Raw genomic sequence first — 16,557 nt, 5'->3', positions numbered from 1 at the left:
TGCTGAAGGGATTCTACCTGAAATCTTGTTATTTGACAGGTTCAGATTCTCCAAAGAGGTAAGCTTTCCCAAGTTTGGAGGAATTGTTCCTGAAAGTGAATTATTACTAAGGTCCAACAAGTACCGTAACCCATTTAAGTTACCAAGTTCTGACGGGATATTCCCTGATAAAATGTTTTTGCTCAAGTTCAAGAACTGCAAGCTCTCGCAATTGCCTAGATCTTCTGGAATACCTCCTCCTATTTTGTTTGCTGACAAATCAAGATATTGGAGCTTTGTTAAGCGTCCAATAGTTCGAGGAATCTCTCCAGTCAACTGATTGTTGCTCAGATAGAGATTGAGCAGTTCAGTTAAATTTCCCAGTCCAACAGGAATTTCACCTATCAATTCATTCGAATCCAGATTTAGGACACGCAACTGTGTTAAATTGCCTAGCTCAGCTGGAATCACTCCAGAAATTTTATTTTGATCCATCTGAAGATTTGTAAGCCTTTCATATTGTCCCCACTTAGTTGAAAGTTGGCCTGTGAATTGATTTCTGCTGAGAGAGATGAACTCGAGATTCGGATGAACTCCAAATGCGTCTGAAATATTCCCAGAAAATCGGTTGCCTTCAAGCCGTACTCTATTAAGGCTCGAGCAATTCTTCAGGCAACCGGGTAACCTCCCGGTAAAATTGTTGTTATTCACTGTAAATTGATTGAGAAGAAAGCCACTGCATAATCCAGAAGGCAGTTCACCTGTGAAGCTATTATTTGAAAAACTAACATTTGCCAATTTGGGACTATTCTTTCCCAAGTCATGGGGAATGATTCCTGAAAATTCATTAGAGAACAGGGAAATAGTTTGCAGGGCACTGAGGTTCGAGATGGACTCTGGTAACTGCCCACTTAATTGGTTTGTGCTCACATCAAGCGTCTCTAGTGATGTTAAGTCTCCAATCTTTGGTGGAACAGTTCCAGTAAGACCATTGGAGGAAAGTTTGAGGATCTGTAAATTTGTTAGGTTCTTGATTGTTCGAGGTATTATGCCTGAAAGCCGGTTTCCTGAAAGGTCCATCAACGTCAAATTTTTCAGGTTTCCAATCTCGGGTGGGATGGAGCCAGAAAATGTATTGTTGTATAGAAAAAGAGTGTTTAGATCAGTCAGTAGGCCTATTTCAGATGGAATTTCCCCTGTGAAAAGATTATTTTGAAGCTGCAATGATATTAGTTGGGTCCAATTTGAGATGAAATAAGGCGAAACATCACCGGATAGATTATTGTCCGATAAACCCAACTCTGTCAACTTGGTCAGATTCGACAAGGACAAAGGCAAGGATTCAGTAAGTGAATTTGTGGCTAAAGCCAAATAGGTAAGGTTGGTGCACAAGCCAAGGTCCAAAGGAATTGTGGAATTCAGGCCATTCTCTCGCAAATCTAGTTTCTGCAGATTCTTGAGTTGTCCTAAAGAAGAGGGTATCTTTCCTTGAAATGAATTGTTAAACAGCTCAAGAATTTCGAGATTAGGCATAGAGTTGAAAATATCAGGTACTGAGCCAGAAAGTTTGTTGGTTGCTAATCGAAGATTTTTCAACTTTGACAGTTTGGTAAGATTTGATGATAATGGCCCTAGAAAGGAATTGGTAGAAAGGTTCAGATATTCAAGCTTGCCTAGATTGACAAATAATGATTCGGGAATTAGTTCGGTCAAGTGGTTTTGAGACAAATCAAGATAAGTAAGGTTCCAGCAACCAAGTATAAAATCTGGAAATCCTGAGGTGATTTCGTTGTAACCAAAGCTGAGATGTGTCAACAAAGGAAAGCTTGTGATTTGATACCATTGGGGACTCACCAAGTAATTTGATCCAAAATCCATGTGTTGTACCTTTTGAAGCTTCCCAATTTGATGTGGAACTTGACCTTTGAGATTGTTGTTGTACAAACTAATGTATTGAAGCTCTATCAAATTTCCAATCTCCGCTGGAATGATGTCCTCCAATACATTGTTACTCAAGTCCAAGGAAGTTGCAATAGAGATACTACCAATACTAGATGGTATCGACCCGCTGAAATTGTTAAAACTGAGGTCAAGTCTTGTCAGATTTGGAAACGCAGTAAAATCAAGCTGGTCGAGGGTGCCAGAGAGGCTTGCATTGGATAAGTTTATCTCAGAAACTGATCCCCCGTTTTTGCAGAGAATTCCTGTCCATCTGCAAAGATTTCGAAGATTTCCAAGGGACCATGAATTCAGAGGAGGAGAAGACAAGCTGTTCTTCCATTTCACAAGAGCCGCTGCTTCTGTTCTTGCAGACGACGTTATCTTCAGTGGATGTAAGGAGAAAAGCAGAACATGAAGAAGGAAAATAAAGGCTCTATGAGATGTTTTCATGGCTACAAATTTCTCAAGGTAAATTCAAATTTCTTCATTTCTCCCTTAATAAGCAGGAATCAATCACTGCTCAAAAGTGATAATGAAGATTTTGATGAGACACAATGAAATACACAGCAAATTCTTAGTATGAACAGAAAGAAAACCTGAATGGTTTGTCCAAATCGATGCTTAAATGGTCAATAACTACTCTTGTTTTAAACCATCCATTGTTTTCAGTCTATGCGAGTTGCAAGAAAAATTTAATACTTTGGAAATTATTTTAATTTGTTTGAAAAGGCCATGTTTTATAGTCTTATCTCTATACAGATTATGGGAAGCATTCTTGAATAAGGGGAAAAGCTAAGAAATCGCTTTAGCTTTGAATTTGAGGAAATTGTCAAAGTTGCACCAATTTGGGTGAAATAAGATAAATTAGAGCTCATTTTTGTAAATAAATTGAATTTTGCTATTTGTACATTGATTTTTGATACTTTGGTTGATACTTATATTGTTGTCAAGTGTCAATTTGATGGAAAAACAGTTTGAAATTTAAACTTTCCAATAGGATAATGACACGTGATAAAGTGTACACCATAGTGTTCATGTAACATTCTTTTTGTGAATATCTACGAAATAACCTGGTCTTTTTCCATGTCTTCTTCCTACCCACCCTGATGGCCCCACCCCATAAATGCTGTATCCCATTTTCCGGAGAAGAAACTTCAATGCAAAGTGGCGGGGATGGTAGCTGGGACGAAGAAGAGGAACGGGTCGGTGAGAAAGGGAGATGGTGTGGCGTAAGATGGGGACCGGACGATGAAGAAGATGAACTGAAACAAAAAAAGTAGACTAATTTTAATAACGGTATGTTACACTCATCGTCTTGACCATTGCTTAGATGAGTAAATTTTTATTTTTATTTTTATTTTTTTTTTCCAGGAGAGTTGACCGATAAACTTCAAATCTAACACCGCCGGCCTCGCCTGCTTCCCTCAAAAGTTTGATCGTTTGAGATCCCAATTAATTTAGGTTGGTAATAATATGGAGAGTTGACATATAATTCAGCTTTTGGCACCTAACTTTTGTATAGTTCTATATGTCTAAAAACCTGAATTGTATCAGTATCGAATGGTTCTCTAATTCGTCACCCTGAATAAAGTTTCTTTTATCTCTTATAATGGAATTGTGTAAAATTAATACCGGCAAACACGTACAAATAGACCTACATATGAGAGATATTTCTATATTTACTTTATTTCTCTTCTACCTTCCATTATCTATTTTCTTTTGTTATTCACAAGAGCAATTAGAATGTAGAAGTCAAGTCGGTGCAAGTTTTTGATTCTATTATGACATAGGCATGAGGAGCTCAATGGACCTTTTTAAATCTTATAAAACCTTTTCTAGCTTTGGATTAATGCAAAAACTACATTTTTTTCCCGTACAACCTAGTCTAGATTCATATCTCAATTAGAAGATCTTACATAGAGTCGTTTTATTTTTCATAGATGATATGAATTACTTTATTCCAAATCATGCGAGCAATCATTACTGAGAGACACCCCTGTAAATTTAGTTGTTAATTTAGTTTAAACTTAGGTTTTCAAAAAAGAATTTGTTTTCATATTAATAATAAAAATTTTAATTAAAAAAAGAAAAGTAAAGAAGTATTTTTTGTACTCTATTCCATTTTTATCCATATGAAATATCAGATGAATAGAACGTTTAGAAGAGATATAATGAAATTAATTGATTGACTCTTCCCAAAGCAAAGGAATATTCCATTTTTTTTATTTGATTGATAGAGCCAACAAACAATAAATTCTAACAAATATATATAAATAATAGAATAGAGCACAATCACCTCGAATAAAGTTTCTTTGACTCTCTTGTAGTGGAATTATATAAAATTAACAAAAAATGTTTAATCGGACACCTGGTGAAGTGCAAAAATATAGTGCTACTTTTTGCCAACATTATTTATGTTGGAAATTTAATGAGAATATCGACTGTAACTTGGTTGCCTAGCAATAAACTTAAAATTTAATTAATTAGCCACTAAAGTAAGTCTTACTGACTAATCAGTTCCATGGTCGAAAAACTGTTGTTTAAATATTTTTTTTTTTATTTATGTCAAAAGAATGATTGATTACATGTTCATTATAACCTAACCTTGCATTTGGAGTCATAATGTGACACCACTTCTATAAGAAAAATAATTTGTTATATGGAGATGATGTGATAGTATCTTGTATTTAAATTGTTTGAAAGTAGCCTTCTTTTGTTAATATCTCTGAAATAACCTCGTATGTTTCCTCTTGTCTTCTTCATTCTACCCACCCCATCAATTCTGTATCACATTTTCCGGAGAAGACAGTTCAATGCAAAGTGACGGGGATGGAAGTTGGGATGGAGAGGAACGGGGTTGGTGAGAAAGTCACGTTTGGCACACTATTCTTCGAAAAATTCATTCAAATCCTATTCTAACATATCTTTATCGAGCGGGATGTAAAGAACTCAGGCGTCTTTCTTATTTATTTACAATATCTAAAGAGGAAGGAATAAAGAGAAACTTTTGAATATCAATTTTACCCTTACATATTTAACAATAGGCTAAATATACCCTCACCTGATACCCATTTTTTTCATTTTGCCCTCATTTTTATTTTTATTTTAAACTTTTGTCAATAATGTCCTTAGTCTATTTTCTTAATTTACACTGATTTTATTTTGAAGACATGATGCTTCCCTTGTTTTAGACTAATTTCAATACAAGAAGATGAAAGGGCATAGACCGTATACCGAAATTCGTAGAAGAATCAATGCTCGATATTAATTCTATTATTTTTTTATTGATATCAATTTATTATTATAACCAAATGATTTCTTAGTCTATCCTCAATTATTATGACGATAAATACATAATAAAAAAGCTATTCATCTTCTTCCCGATATCTATATACTTACACATTTAAAATTCCTGATATCTAGGTGGAATTAGTCTGACTCTATAAAATGACTTAGTGATCCTTTGGATACTACCAAAACAATCATTTGGAAGGGACAAATGGGTGTGATCGAGTTTTCGAGCTTCATGAGCAAATTGCTTGCATATTTAAAATTGTCCAAGAAATTGGTAGAGCTTAGTGGTGACAGTAATCGTTTAAGGAGGTGGTTCTAGCTTGGAACTTCTCAAGAGAAAACGGCTACCTAGAGACTTGAGTTTTTTCTATCGATGAACCTAGACTAAATTTTCTTGATATTTTTCATTTTGTTCATCTCTCAATAAAAATTCGATAACTCCTCCCCTCAAAATCTAACTTCTATATTAATAAATGTTCAAATCTTCTCCAAAACAATCAATAATGAAAGAAGAAAAAGTATTGGTAAGGACTGGTAATTGGGCATTATTTCGCTTTCCCAGTATTGTTTATTTAATTTTTTTTAGCATTTTTTTGTCTATAATCAAGTGTGATTAGTGGAGCGTGGGGAGGGGGGGGGGGGCATCTCAACTTAATCTTTTTACATAAAAATTAATTGTTTATTTTTTGAATATCAATTTTACCCTTATATATTTAGCAATATCCTCACTAATATTCCAAGTTATATTAATATATCATCCAATATATGCTTTTCTTCTAATATTTTTGCCAGTCGAAGGAGAAGAAAAGTGTATACAACAGAAATTTGATGCTGGCTGAAGATAAAGAACTTAAATTTTTGGTGAAGATGGACGAAAAAGGTCAAAGTGATAGGACTCAGAAACAAATCGTGATGCAAGAAGTACGCAAAGCTACCAATAGAGGATAGAAAATAAAGAAGATGCGAAGCCATCATTTGAATAAGAAACATATCTAGAAAAGTAGTGCACTCATCTATTGTCTATCATGCAAAGGTAAATGTGTTAGTCTATATCTATTTTCGTATTATGCATCCTCTATGTTATTGTTAAGGAGTGAAGGTACTTAATTTTCTCTAAATCTTTCCTTAATGCAAAAATGTGAATTGGATTGAAATTTTATGTCTTTCAGTAAACATCAGCATATAAATGAAAAATGTCAAAGAGTTGCACGTTATGCTTTAGTAAATAAGATTCCATGTATCTTTATAGTTTGTGTGGTGTTATTAAGTCTTAAAAAGAACACCATAGAAGGTATCGAATTATGCCAAGAATCAAAAGAGAAGTAACACTTTCCTCAAATAAGTAATAGATAACTTTGCAATTGTGTTTTATGTGTTGATATTTTTGTATTTAGCCACTCTCGATCCCTAAGCACACCAAAACACTAACACAAACAAGTGCATGAAGAAAAGCGATGAGTGTACTCCAATATCTAAATCACTTGTCGACCTGTTTTTGCCGACATATTATTGAAGAGGTTGAAAAGTCATTTAGATTATCTAGATGTCAATTACATATATGAAGTAATAGAATTAATCTCCTAAACATTGGTACTTAGCTTATGTTAAGCACCAATGATGTAAAACACTAATTACCAACACATTTAATCATTTTATAAGACTTACAAGCGATGAGTGTACTCCAATATCTAAATCACTTGTCGACCTGTTTTTGCCGACATATTATTGAAGAGGTTGAAAAGTCATTTACATTATCTAGATGTCAATTACATATATGAAGTAATAGAATTAATCTCCTAAACATTGGTACTTAGCTTATGTTAAGCACCAATGATGTAAAACACTAATTACCAACACATTTAATCATTTTATAAGACTTAACATGATCTTCCATCATCATTTCTTCATATTTGTCATAAAACACTAATATGCATTGAATATATCAACTGAATTAGCAATGACAGTTGGTTAGGTTTGGGGCAAGTTTGTTAGGTTTGGGACTGGGTACCCGCCTAGACCCCGTCTTGCCTCACTCCCCGCCCCTCCTTAGGCGGCGCAGGGCGATAGCTTGCCCCGTTTGCTACTCTGTTTATTTATTTATTTATTACATTTTTAAAATTTCAAAAATAGAAAAGACAGATCATAATCACTTTTGCATTTGATCCCCTTGTAATTATAATGGGTTAAATACTCCTACTAATTACAAAATATTGGAAACGGTTGCATCAATTTCAAAAATAAAATTATTTTTAAATATTTTTTCTCTTCACAAGGTGAGACAGGGCGGCGACTTATGCCTTGGGCGGGGCTGGCCCCGTCGAGTCAGGGCTAGTTTTTTTGCCATCACTAATTGAAATTATTTATTATAGATACTCATTTACTTTCTTTAATCAATTGGAAGAAGACTCTAAAAATATTTATCTTTTGTTCCAAAATTATTTTTAATGAATTTAATTTACTATCCAATCATGTAGAATGAATCTGTCAAATATACATTGATTATAACTAAATAAATGACAAAATGATTCATGATAATATTGTTCAAATGATTAAATGAATCAAATACATATTGAAAAATTAAAAGATAATGAATCTATTAAATATGATTAAATAAATTAAATACATATTGAGAAAACGAAAAGTAAGGTAATTAATTTTGTAAATGTGCATTCATCATAACAAAATAGTCCGCAAAATAATTAATGATTATATTGTTCAATGGTTGATATGATTAATAAATTAAATACATATTGAAAATTGAAAAGTAACGTATTATTGATATAAATTGAATTTTAGTAAGTACAGAATCGTCCTAAAAATAATTCTCACTCAATATGATATTTAATTTATTATAGATAGTAGATTTCCACTAAAGTCAATTATATAACTTACTAGTAGTAAACATGTGCATTCACATCTTATGTATCGGATGAATGACACGTGTGATTTTTTTGAAGTACTAATACTGCTTTTGAAAAGAGTTGTGGTAATTGATATTGCTAAAGGAAAAATTAAAATTGTTCATATATATATGAATTTTATGAATTATGCTTTTCTTTGTTATGATATTAAATTTATTTTTTATTTTTTATTTTTATATCATGGAACCGTGTTATTTTCAAAAGCAACATTTATCCGATACATAAGACATGAACCCACGTGTTTACTTCAAATATATCACACATAATCCTAAGTTATAATGGTTCTCATAATGAGCGTTACAATCTCCTTGAATAAAGTTTCTTTATCTCTTATAATGGAATTATATAAAAATAAGAAAAAATGTTTATTTGGACACTTGTTGAAGTGCAAAAATATAGTGCTAATTTTTGCCAACATTATTTGTGTTGGGTTTCACGAGAATATTGATAACTTGGTTGACTAGCAATAAACTTAATTAATTTGTCCACTAAACCTTAAACTTAGTTAATTAGTCCACCACATTAAGTCTTACTGACTAATCAGTACCATTGTCAAAAAATCGTTGTTTAAATTTTTATTTATTTATGTCAAAAGGATGGTTGATTACATGTTAATTATGAGCACTAACCCTTGCGTTTTCAAAATATATTTTTGATGAGGTTTGTATTTTGAAACGTCAAGTCACGTCTGACATCATTTCTATAAGAAAATTAATTTGTTATCGAGATAGAGTGGTAGTATCTTTTACCTAAATGATTGGCTCCTTTTTTAAGTAATAATTGAGAAGAGACTAAACCACAAATAAAGAGTCTACCCAAATAACTATCGACTATTAAGAACTTGGAAAATGTGAGATATATTGTTGTCAAACGACCTCTCGAGCGATGATGTAAATTGGTTATTAATTATCAGTCGACATTTGCAATATGACTGAACGATATATCAATACCAAAATTGGAACGACCCAACCCAAAAAGTGATTAGACCATTTGAAACAACCAATTTTATTGTGTTGCTCATGGGCCATATCTTCTACCTACTTGGATGGCTAGCTATATTTGAGGCCCACTCTATACCTAGACCTAACTTAACTTATTTGTGACTTGATCCAATATTTATTCACTTGATCTTGTACGCCACTTCAGAAAATAAGACTTAGTGTCTCTCTTCTTCATCTCTACGTGCTCTCTCTTGGCCCTCTACTCTACTGCCTTTTGCCGCCTTTCTTTGTGTTGTTATCTTGGTGATATTTCTCCTCCTTTGTGGTGGTCTCTAAGTGGCAAAAGTCTAGCAACCATAGATGGAACTTTTGTGGTGTTCTTGGGTCGTTAGTTTTGGTATTGATTCAGGTTTTTTGGTTACTGAGCCTATATATCACCTTGGTGGATGAAGATTACACTTCCTTATAAAAAAAAAAGATAGTACGGATAACTGGTCAAATAAAATATGAATTATACATGGACCGTAATCACAATCGACGGTTCACCTTGGGATTCATCATATAAGATCTTTAGAAAAGACTAACACTTTAATGCCTATCTCCCTTCAACCTTTAAAATGTAACGTGGCAAAATGCTTGTGAACCTTCATTTAATGTTTTAAGTCAATGTTTGTGTCGGATGTTTGAATCAAATTATATATTATTTGGAAGTAATTGTTTTTATCCTTAGTTTATTTAAAAAAAAAAAAAAAAAAAGGATCGAAAGAGAGACAGTTTTCAAGATCCATAGCTTCTATTTAACCATTTTTACTTAAAATATTTGCAAATTTCCTAGAAACTTAAAATCAATGATTCTATCAAATATAAAGCATACGGTTGCTAAAAATTATAATTAAGAGAGGGGTCAGATTATTTTGATTCCTACCCACTCGTGTCTAGAATAACATCCATTAGGATGCTTATTGCTATAGCTTCTTTAAATAAGATGGGTGGTATACATCAAATGGGTGTACAAACAACATTTTTAAATGTACAATTAGATGAGAAAAATATATATGGAGCAAATTGATGAGGTGGCTGGTTTGTTGTTTTCAAGGTGAGTTTAATTTTTAGTTTTGTAACATACTAAAAACTTGTTTGATTTAGTGCTTTTGAAAATGCATTTTCAAAAGATAAGGTTAAATTTATAACATAAAATTCAAAATATATTTTTGAAGTTTTGAGTGTTTTTTACTGAAAATGTTGAAAACACTTAACATATGAAAAATAAGGTTTAAATTCAGTTTTATTTAAACAGAATTCTAAAATATAAATCTAGAAAAATAAAAATAGTTTCAGCTCATATTTTGAAAATCATATTTAAATGAAAACACACTCTTAGTCCACCTCAGTAAATTTTTATTTTTTTTTCTATATTTTGTTAACTTAATTTATTACTTATTTTAGTATAGAGAAAAATAATATAAGTTCACCAATTTTTGTTTACACTACTTGATAATATGTTATTTTCTAAGGTGTTTAGTGTATTTTCTGTTGATGTATAGGTTCTGCTCTGCATTGCCTGACATTTGATATCTTAAAATCGAGATAAGTTTATTTGATACGAGGTTTTAATCAATGTCACCTATATTATATTAAATGTGGGGTTGCGTTTATGTGAATGAATGGCTAAATTCTCTAATGCTAATGAATGGCTAAATTCTCTAATGCTAATGAATGGCTAAATTCTCTAATGCTATCATGAAATATATTTAGACTGAAAAGAATATAAACATATGAATTAAACTATTTTCAGATACTAGTCTTTACCCGTGCAATGCACGGGTTGAGTTATTTTGAAAGTAATGTTATTGTATTAAATATATTGAACTTTCGTGGATTATGTCATCAACTCAACTTTTGTTATAGCTACACTGGAATGAACTTTCCCTTATCGAACATGCATATAGATTTATCAAGTTATATCATTTTAGCCAATCAAGTTTTGTGACAAAACTTGAGGATCATGCATGTTATTAATGTTATGAGAGTCTGGTTAAATTACAAAAATCAGGTTATAGATTAACAAATATTTCCAAAGAATTCAATGGAACAAAAATTTCACCATTGAACCACTATTGTTTAAACCATGACATTCAATACATAAAACGACAACTTGCTCGTTTATTATTAAAGAAATAATTGTGCATGGCAATGTAGTTACACTTTGGAATATGGCTCGTCTATCTTCAATACATTCTCCAATTTCATTATTTATGACCAAAAGAAGCTTTAATAGTTTCAAAAGGAACAAAGCATTTGAGCCATAACCTTAATAAAAGTTAAGAATGAAAGTACTTTATATTGCCAACCATCAACAAGAAAGACATCAAGAGAACAACCATTAACAGCGAAAAAGCCATGTGCTTCCTGAATGGTCAACCCAACTTTAGCTAGTTAAGAAGTCAGTTGCAAGGTTCGGTTAAATAGTTTAGTTCAAGGCCAAAACTCACTCTCCAACCTATATTGACAAGCAAAATATGTATGCAAGGGGAATATATAGATAAATCCCCTCACAACCCAAGGTCGTGTATTAACAATTGCTTAGATTTACAATGCCATATATTCCTAAAAGAAGTGACATTTACTAAAACAATTATGCTTATATTAGAGAACCAAAACATGGATTTACCATGCCATTTGTCACGTTGTACTATTCTTGAAAATTTACAAACAAATTACATTTTAAAACTTTTTTACTATAATATGATATGAAATGGACCATTATGTTCACTATCTATTATAAAGAGGATACTTATTCAAAATAGTTTTTCTATATTCCCACCACAATTAACCTTAGAAAAATTAAAACTATTACATTCATCAAGCAATTACCTCATATTTGTTTTTATGTATGATCATTCCATGCTTCGGGTCGCTTATACAAACTCTATTTTCTATGCCTATCTCACTATTCCATAGATTATTTGTGTATTTCTTTCGTGCACAGGTTTTGAGCTTCATTCTTCTGGGCATATAACTTTCACTGCCTCTAATTCTAAAGTTCATTTTTCGTCAATCCTATCAATCATGAATTTGAGCATAAGATGCAGCGGTGTCCATCTAGAAAAAGGGGAAATAATTACAGGAAAAGAAATAGGAAAATTATAGTTTGTACATTAGTAACAAAAAATAAGGATAAAAAGAATAGTGTGACTAAATTGATAGAACATAAAGGAATATCAACAATAAGAAATTTAAATATAAGCTATCCAAAAGAAAACTTCACCCAAATTATGTGTAAGCAAAAAACTTTTTCAGATTTTTTTTTTTTTTTTTGGTATCAATAAATGAGTTCATCCAACGAAAATCATACCATTGAATTAGATGACAGAAGCTACCAGATGCCATTCAAGAGACACACAAAAACTATATGTATTAGTTCACATATAGACATTGAATTTAAGAAACATCCGACTTGATGTAGAACTCCAGTACAATTTTCAATAAACAACAATTTCCAGTGTATTCCATGACAAGTTGCAATATAAAATAACTTCATAAGCATATGAAAATATTGACGCAAACAAGATATCTATTTCTACAAGTTTCATGTATTATAATCCAAAAATTCACACTATTTTTGTCAAAATAATTATTATGTTTATAAATTCAGATAATTTAATATTCAAACATTTAAAATTGTTTTAGAAGTACTTTGATATAGATAATATTATTTCAAGAAACACCAATTTAACAGCCTGTAACATAAGTATGATTATTTATTTATTTATTTTTGCCAGAGACTATTCAAGTAATAACTACATGGAACATCACAAAAGAAACATAGATATACAAGAAATTACTGGTAACCATGTGGTACTTGGTAAATCCAGTAGTGAGCTTATGCAAAAAATTATAAGAAAAAACTTTATTTGCAAGCCTTTGATTGATGATGCGTCCGTATACGAACAACATTGCAATGAAGAACGAGTGCCTAAAAGAGGAAGTAGCAAATCAATAGAAATACCCAATTGAAGTGAAGCATGATATCTAGTGGAAATTTCTCCTAATCAATTATAAAAGTAGCTTTCTGGATGTGAAGAGAAAAGAAGCAAATCCATCCCAAACCAACCTCGTCTATGGAGCATCACTATGGACATGGACGAATAATTTAAGATAATAATTCATATGTGAGAGCACAGAAGCAAGCACCTTAATGACTTAATGATATATTTGATCTTCATATTTGAACTCAAGGAACTGGTCATCAAATGTAATTAGATGCTTTGCTAGCATACCTCTAAATCCTTATGGTCAACTGTATGAATAATGCCTTCACATGGTCTTATTAAGTATCCAGTTGATAGCAATTTTCTTTTCACAAAATCTTGCACTGGTGGCATGCTAGGACCATGTTGAGTGTTGTTCGCTGACCTTAAACATATCTGTATGAAGAAATATATATCATATATTGATAATGCATGAATAAAAAAAATTAGTGATTTTCGCTCTACTTTTTGTTGCGCTTAAATAGTTATTAAATGCTTTCCACAAGACTACCATCTTCCATAATAGACGTATAGTGAAGTAACTAGAAGTCACAAGCTAGTGTCAAAGAGGACAGCATTTGACTACTTAGTTAAAAGGTTGAGTAGATAATGGACAACATTTGACTACTACAAAAAGATAAAATATAACCTCAATGTATAGCAATTCATCTTTCACCATTTCCAGCAGACAATACATTGAGGACATCAAACGGCTCGAAAATCACAATTCCATCAGCACCGATCTTTTAGAATTTTAGTAACCTAGAACAGAGATCATATGTTAGTATTATTGTGATACTGTGATTTCAATATAACAGAAACAAAAACAGTAAAAGAATTATAAAACTTGTATAACTTTTCCATGTGACATTACATAGAGAAAGACTTACAAATAATTATGGAAGTGAAGCATCAATGATGAGTACGCAACCAAATGATTTAGAAAATGATATTAGAGAATCGTGAAAATTTCGTTCAAATAATATTATGAAAAACTTACTCTTGTTGGTTCTAGAGCTACAAGGAAGCACAGACATGATGCTACGCCGATGCAACAATGAAAAATAGTGATGATTAATATCGAATCCAGACCAGGCAGCACATAAAAAAACTAACAATTTGAGGATGGCTGAATATATGATTAAAATCACAAAGAAAACCTCCAAATTTCAGGCTAGTAGATATTATCTTAAATGATAAACAACTCTCTCTCTCTCTCTCTCTCTCTCTGCAAATGGAATGTAGGATAAACTGGAAAAGAAAGAGATAAAAGACATACTCAGATATTGGAAAGACACCTGAAAATCATTTACAATTAGAATGGAGCTAAGAACGTATGAAAAACTTTCATTTTTTCCCTTTTCCATCTTCCTGGGGGAATAAGAATTGAATTCTAAATACAAGAAAAAAAATTGTAATGATGCATACTTTCATATAATATAGGGTATAAGCCTACAACTTTAATATACATAAGAATAAACAAAGCCCTTTTCTCCATTTGACAATTATTTTCTTGCCTTTTTAATTTATTCAAAAAAATAGATATAGTGAACGTTATGACTTTAAAAAATTGAAGCCAAAGAATTTCATAACCTTCATTCCAGGCATTAGAATCCACTCCACGGCATATCCAACGGCCTTTGATAGAAATTCTGTAAAGGTCTCTTCTGCAATGGACGAAAGTTTGAAAAAAATACAATAACAGTATATTAATTATAGAACAATATAGTAATAGAAGTAAAGAAAAAGAAGCATTTTTCACTAACCCTGCTGGACTTGCATCCTTGGGGAAGATGCTGAGAAGTCAAGCATTGTTGACCACGTAAGACCACTGGCAAGGGTTGCCTACATAAAAAAACAAATAGATAAATTAATTCATTAAAAAAATAATAATAAATCTTATTAAGAAAACGAAACAAATAATTTATAGAAGAAGCATTGAATAGCGGTAAGGTGCTTAGATCACGTGGTTCCAAATGAAAACAACATTTATACAGTATATCACCAAATATTTCTGATACTGTTTAAAAAAATTATCAATTCAACAAAAGTTAAAGAACAAAAGAATATCCATTTCAAGACAAAAGTTTGGCTAAGGTTTTAAAAAAAAATGTTTGAAGATTCAAAACATATTTGTATATGTTACTTTTCTTACTTTTAACTAAAAAAAGGTTTCTTGCTCTGAAATTAACTTTTAACTTACTGTCAATTTTTTTTTTATTTTTCCATTTTCTATCACCCATAAAGAAACTATTTATTTTAAAACTTATTTATTTACTTCTAATAAATTTACTTGTAAGCAAGAAGCATTTTTCTTCACTCCGTTCAATTTGTTCTAAATCTACTAGAAAATAGATTTACGAAAAGATTAAATTCATTAATAATAAAAGAAAACCTCAGAATTCTACAATTGACCAAAAGTTGGAGTTCAGCTAAAATTTTTTCACTATGGGAGATAAATAGGTGGATATAATTGATTTAAGGTGATGGCTTGAGAAATGAGGAAAGAAGATGCTAGAGAGCACGATACACAAACCCATCGATAGATCTACGATACTAAGAGAGTACTAATTTAGTAACTTCTAGGACCATTATGAACGTTGAACCTGGATATTTTAGAAGAATAATGGCAACCAATTTGAGCTTAAACATTCTTAGAGTGTGCAAATATGCATCATTAGGTAGGCTTTTATTGCTTCTAAGATTTTATAATAACAAAAACAGTACTTTAGCTCAAATATATCAAATTTTAAGTGCTGATAGAAGGAGATGGACAAGGAAAGTTTTCAAATTGAAAATTAAACATGGCTCAATATTTCCACATATAAATACAATTGACAATAGAAAGGCTGTCAATGGAATATTAACTTCACTGAGCTATTGGATATATCAATGCCAACATAGTAACTGATCTTTACTTTATCACATTTCATAAGATTGCCACCCTGGTGCACAAAAAAATAAAAATAAAAAATGATACCAAAAGTGCTAAAGTACTACACTTCATACGATCTTTGCTTTGTGTACTTTTTTTTCTACTTATTTTTATTATTTGTTTGATGTTTTTGAAATTAGAATCTGGAAACTATTTGCTTATTTCTTTTGTTTTTTCCACTTCATAATTCCCTGCATTTAATTTGATTCCTTTATTGAGATATGTTTTAGAGTTCATATTCCTTGGATCTTACACTTACATTTGGAACATATCTTTGTGACTGTGGCAAAATTCTTCATAGAAGATAGTTCAAAATGCAGATAGCCTAAATTTGTAAATTCAGAAGCTATAAATGCAACTATCCAAAGAAAAAGAGGAGCATAAAAGGTGCTACTCTTAACTAGGGCTTTTTGTTCTTATATTTTATATGATTCATTTTCCTAATTTCACTGACTTTGACCTCTGTTTTATTTATTTTCTAGGATTAATTCGAAAACAAAGAACTTCACCAAAGA

General features: G+C 31.6%; 1 protein-coding gene across 1 annotated transcript in view; it reads right to left on the bottom strand.

Moving 5' to 3' along the window:
* LOC111392966 (MDIS1-interacting receptor like kinase 2-like) overlaps positions 1-3,214 on the bottom strand; it is a 5,327-nt gene extending 2,113 nt beyond the window's left edge. The window contains exon 1 of the mRNA XM_023018378.1: positions 6-3,214. Coding sequence (XP_022874146.1) covers positions 6-2,370 — 2,365 coding nt within the window. The 5' untranslated portion in view covers positions 2,371-3,214. The remainder of the gene's footprint in view (positions 1-5) is intronic.
* Between the last annotated feature and the right edge of the window lie 13,343 nt (positions 3,215-16,557).

The sequence above is a fragment of the Olea europaea genome, chromosome 4, assembly GCF_002742605.1.
Source record: "Olea europaea var. sylvestris chromosome 4, O_europaea_v1, whole genome shotgun sequence".
Classification (NCBI taxonomy): Eukaryota; Viridiplantae; Streptophyta; class Magnoliopsida; order Lamiales; family Oleaceae; genus Olea; species Olea europaea.
Note: the sequence above shows the minus strand (reverse complement) of the source record. Positions and strands in the feature narration are given on the sequence as shown.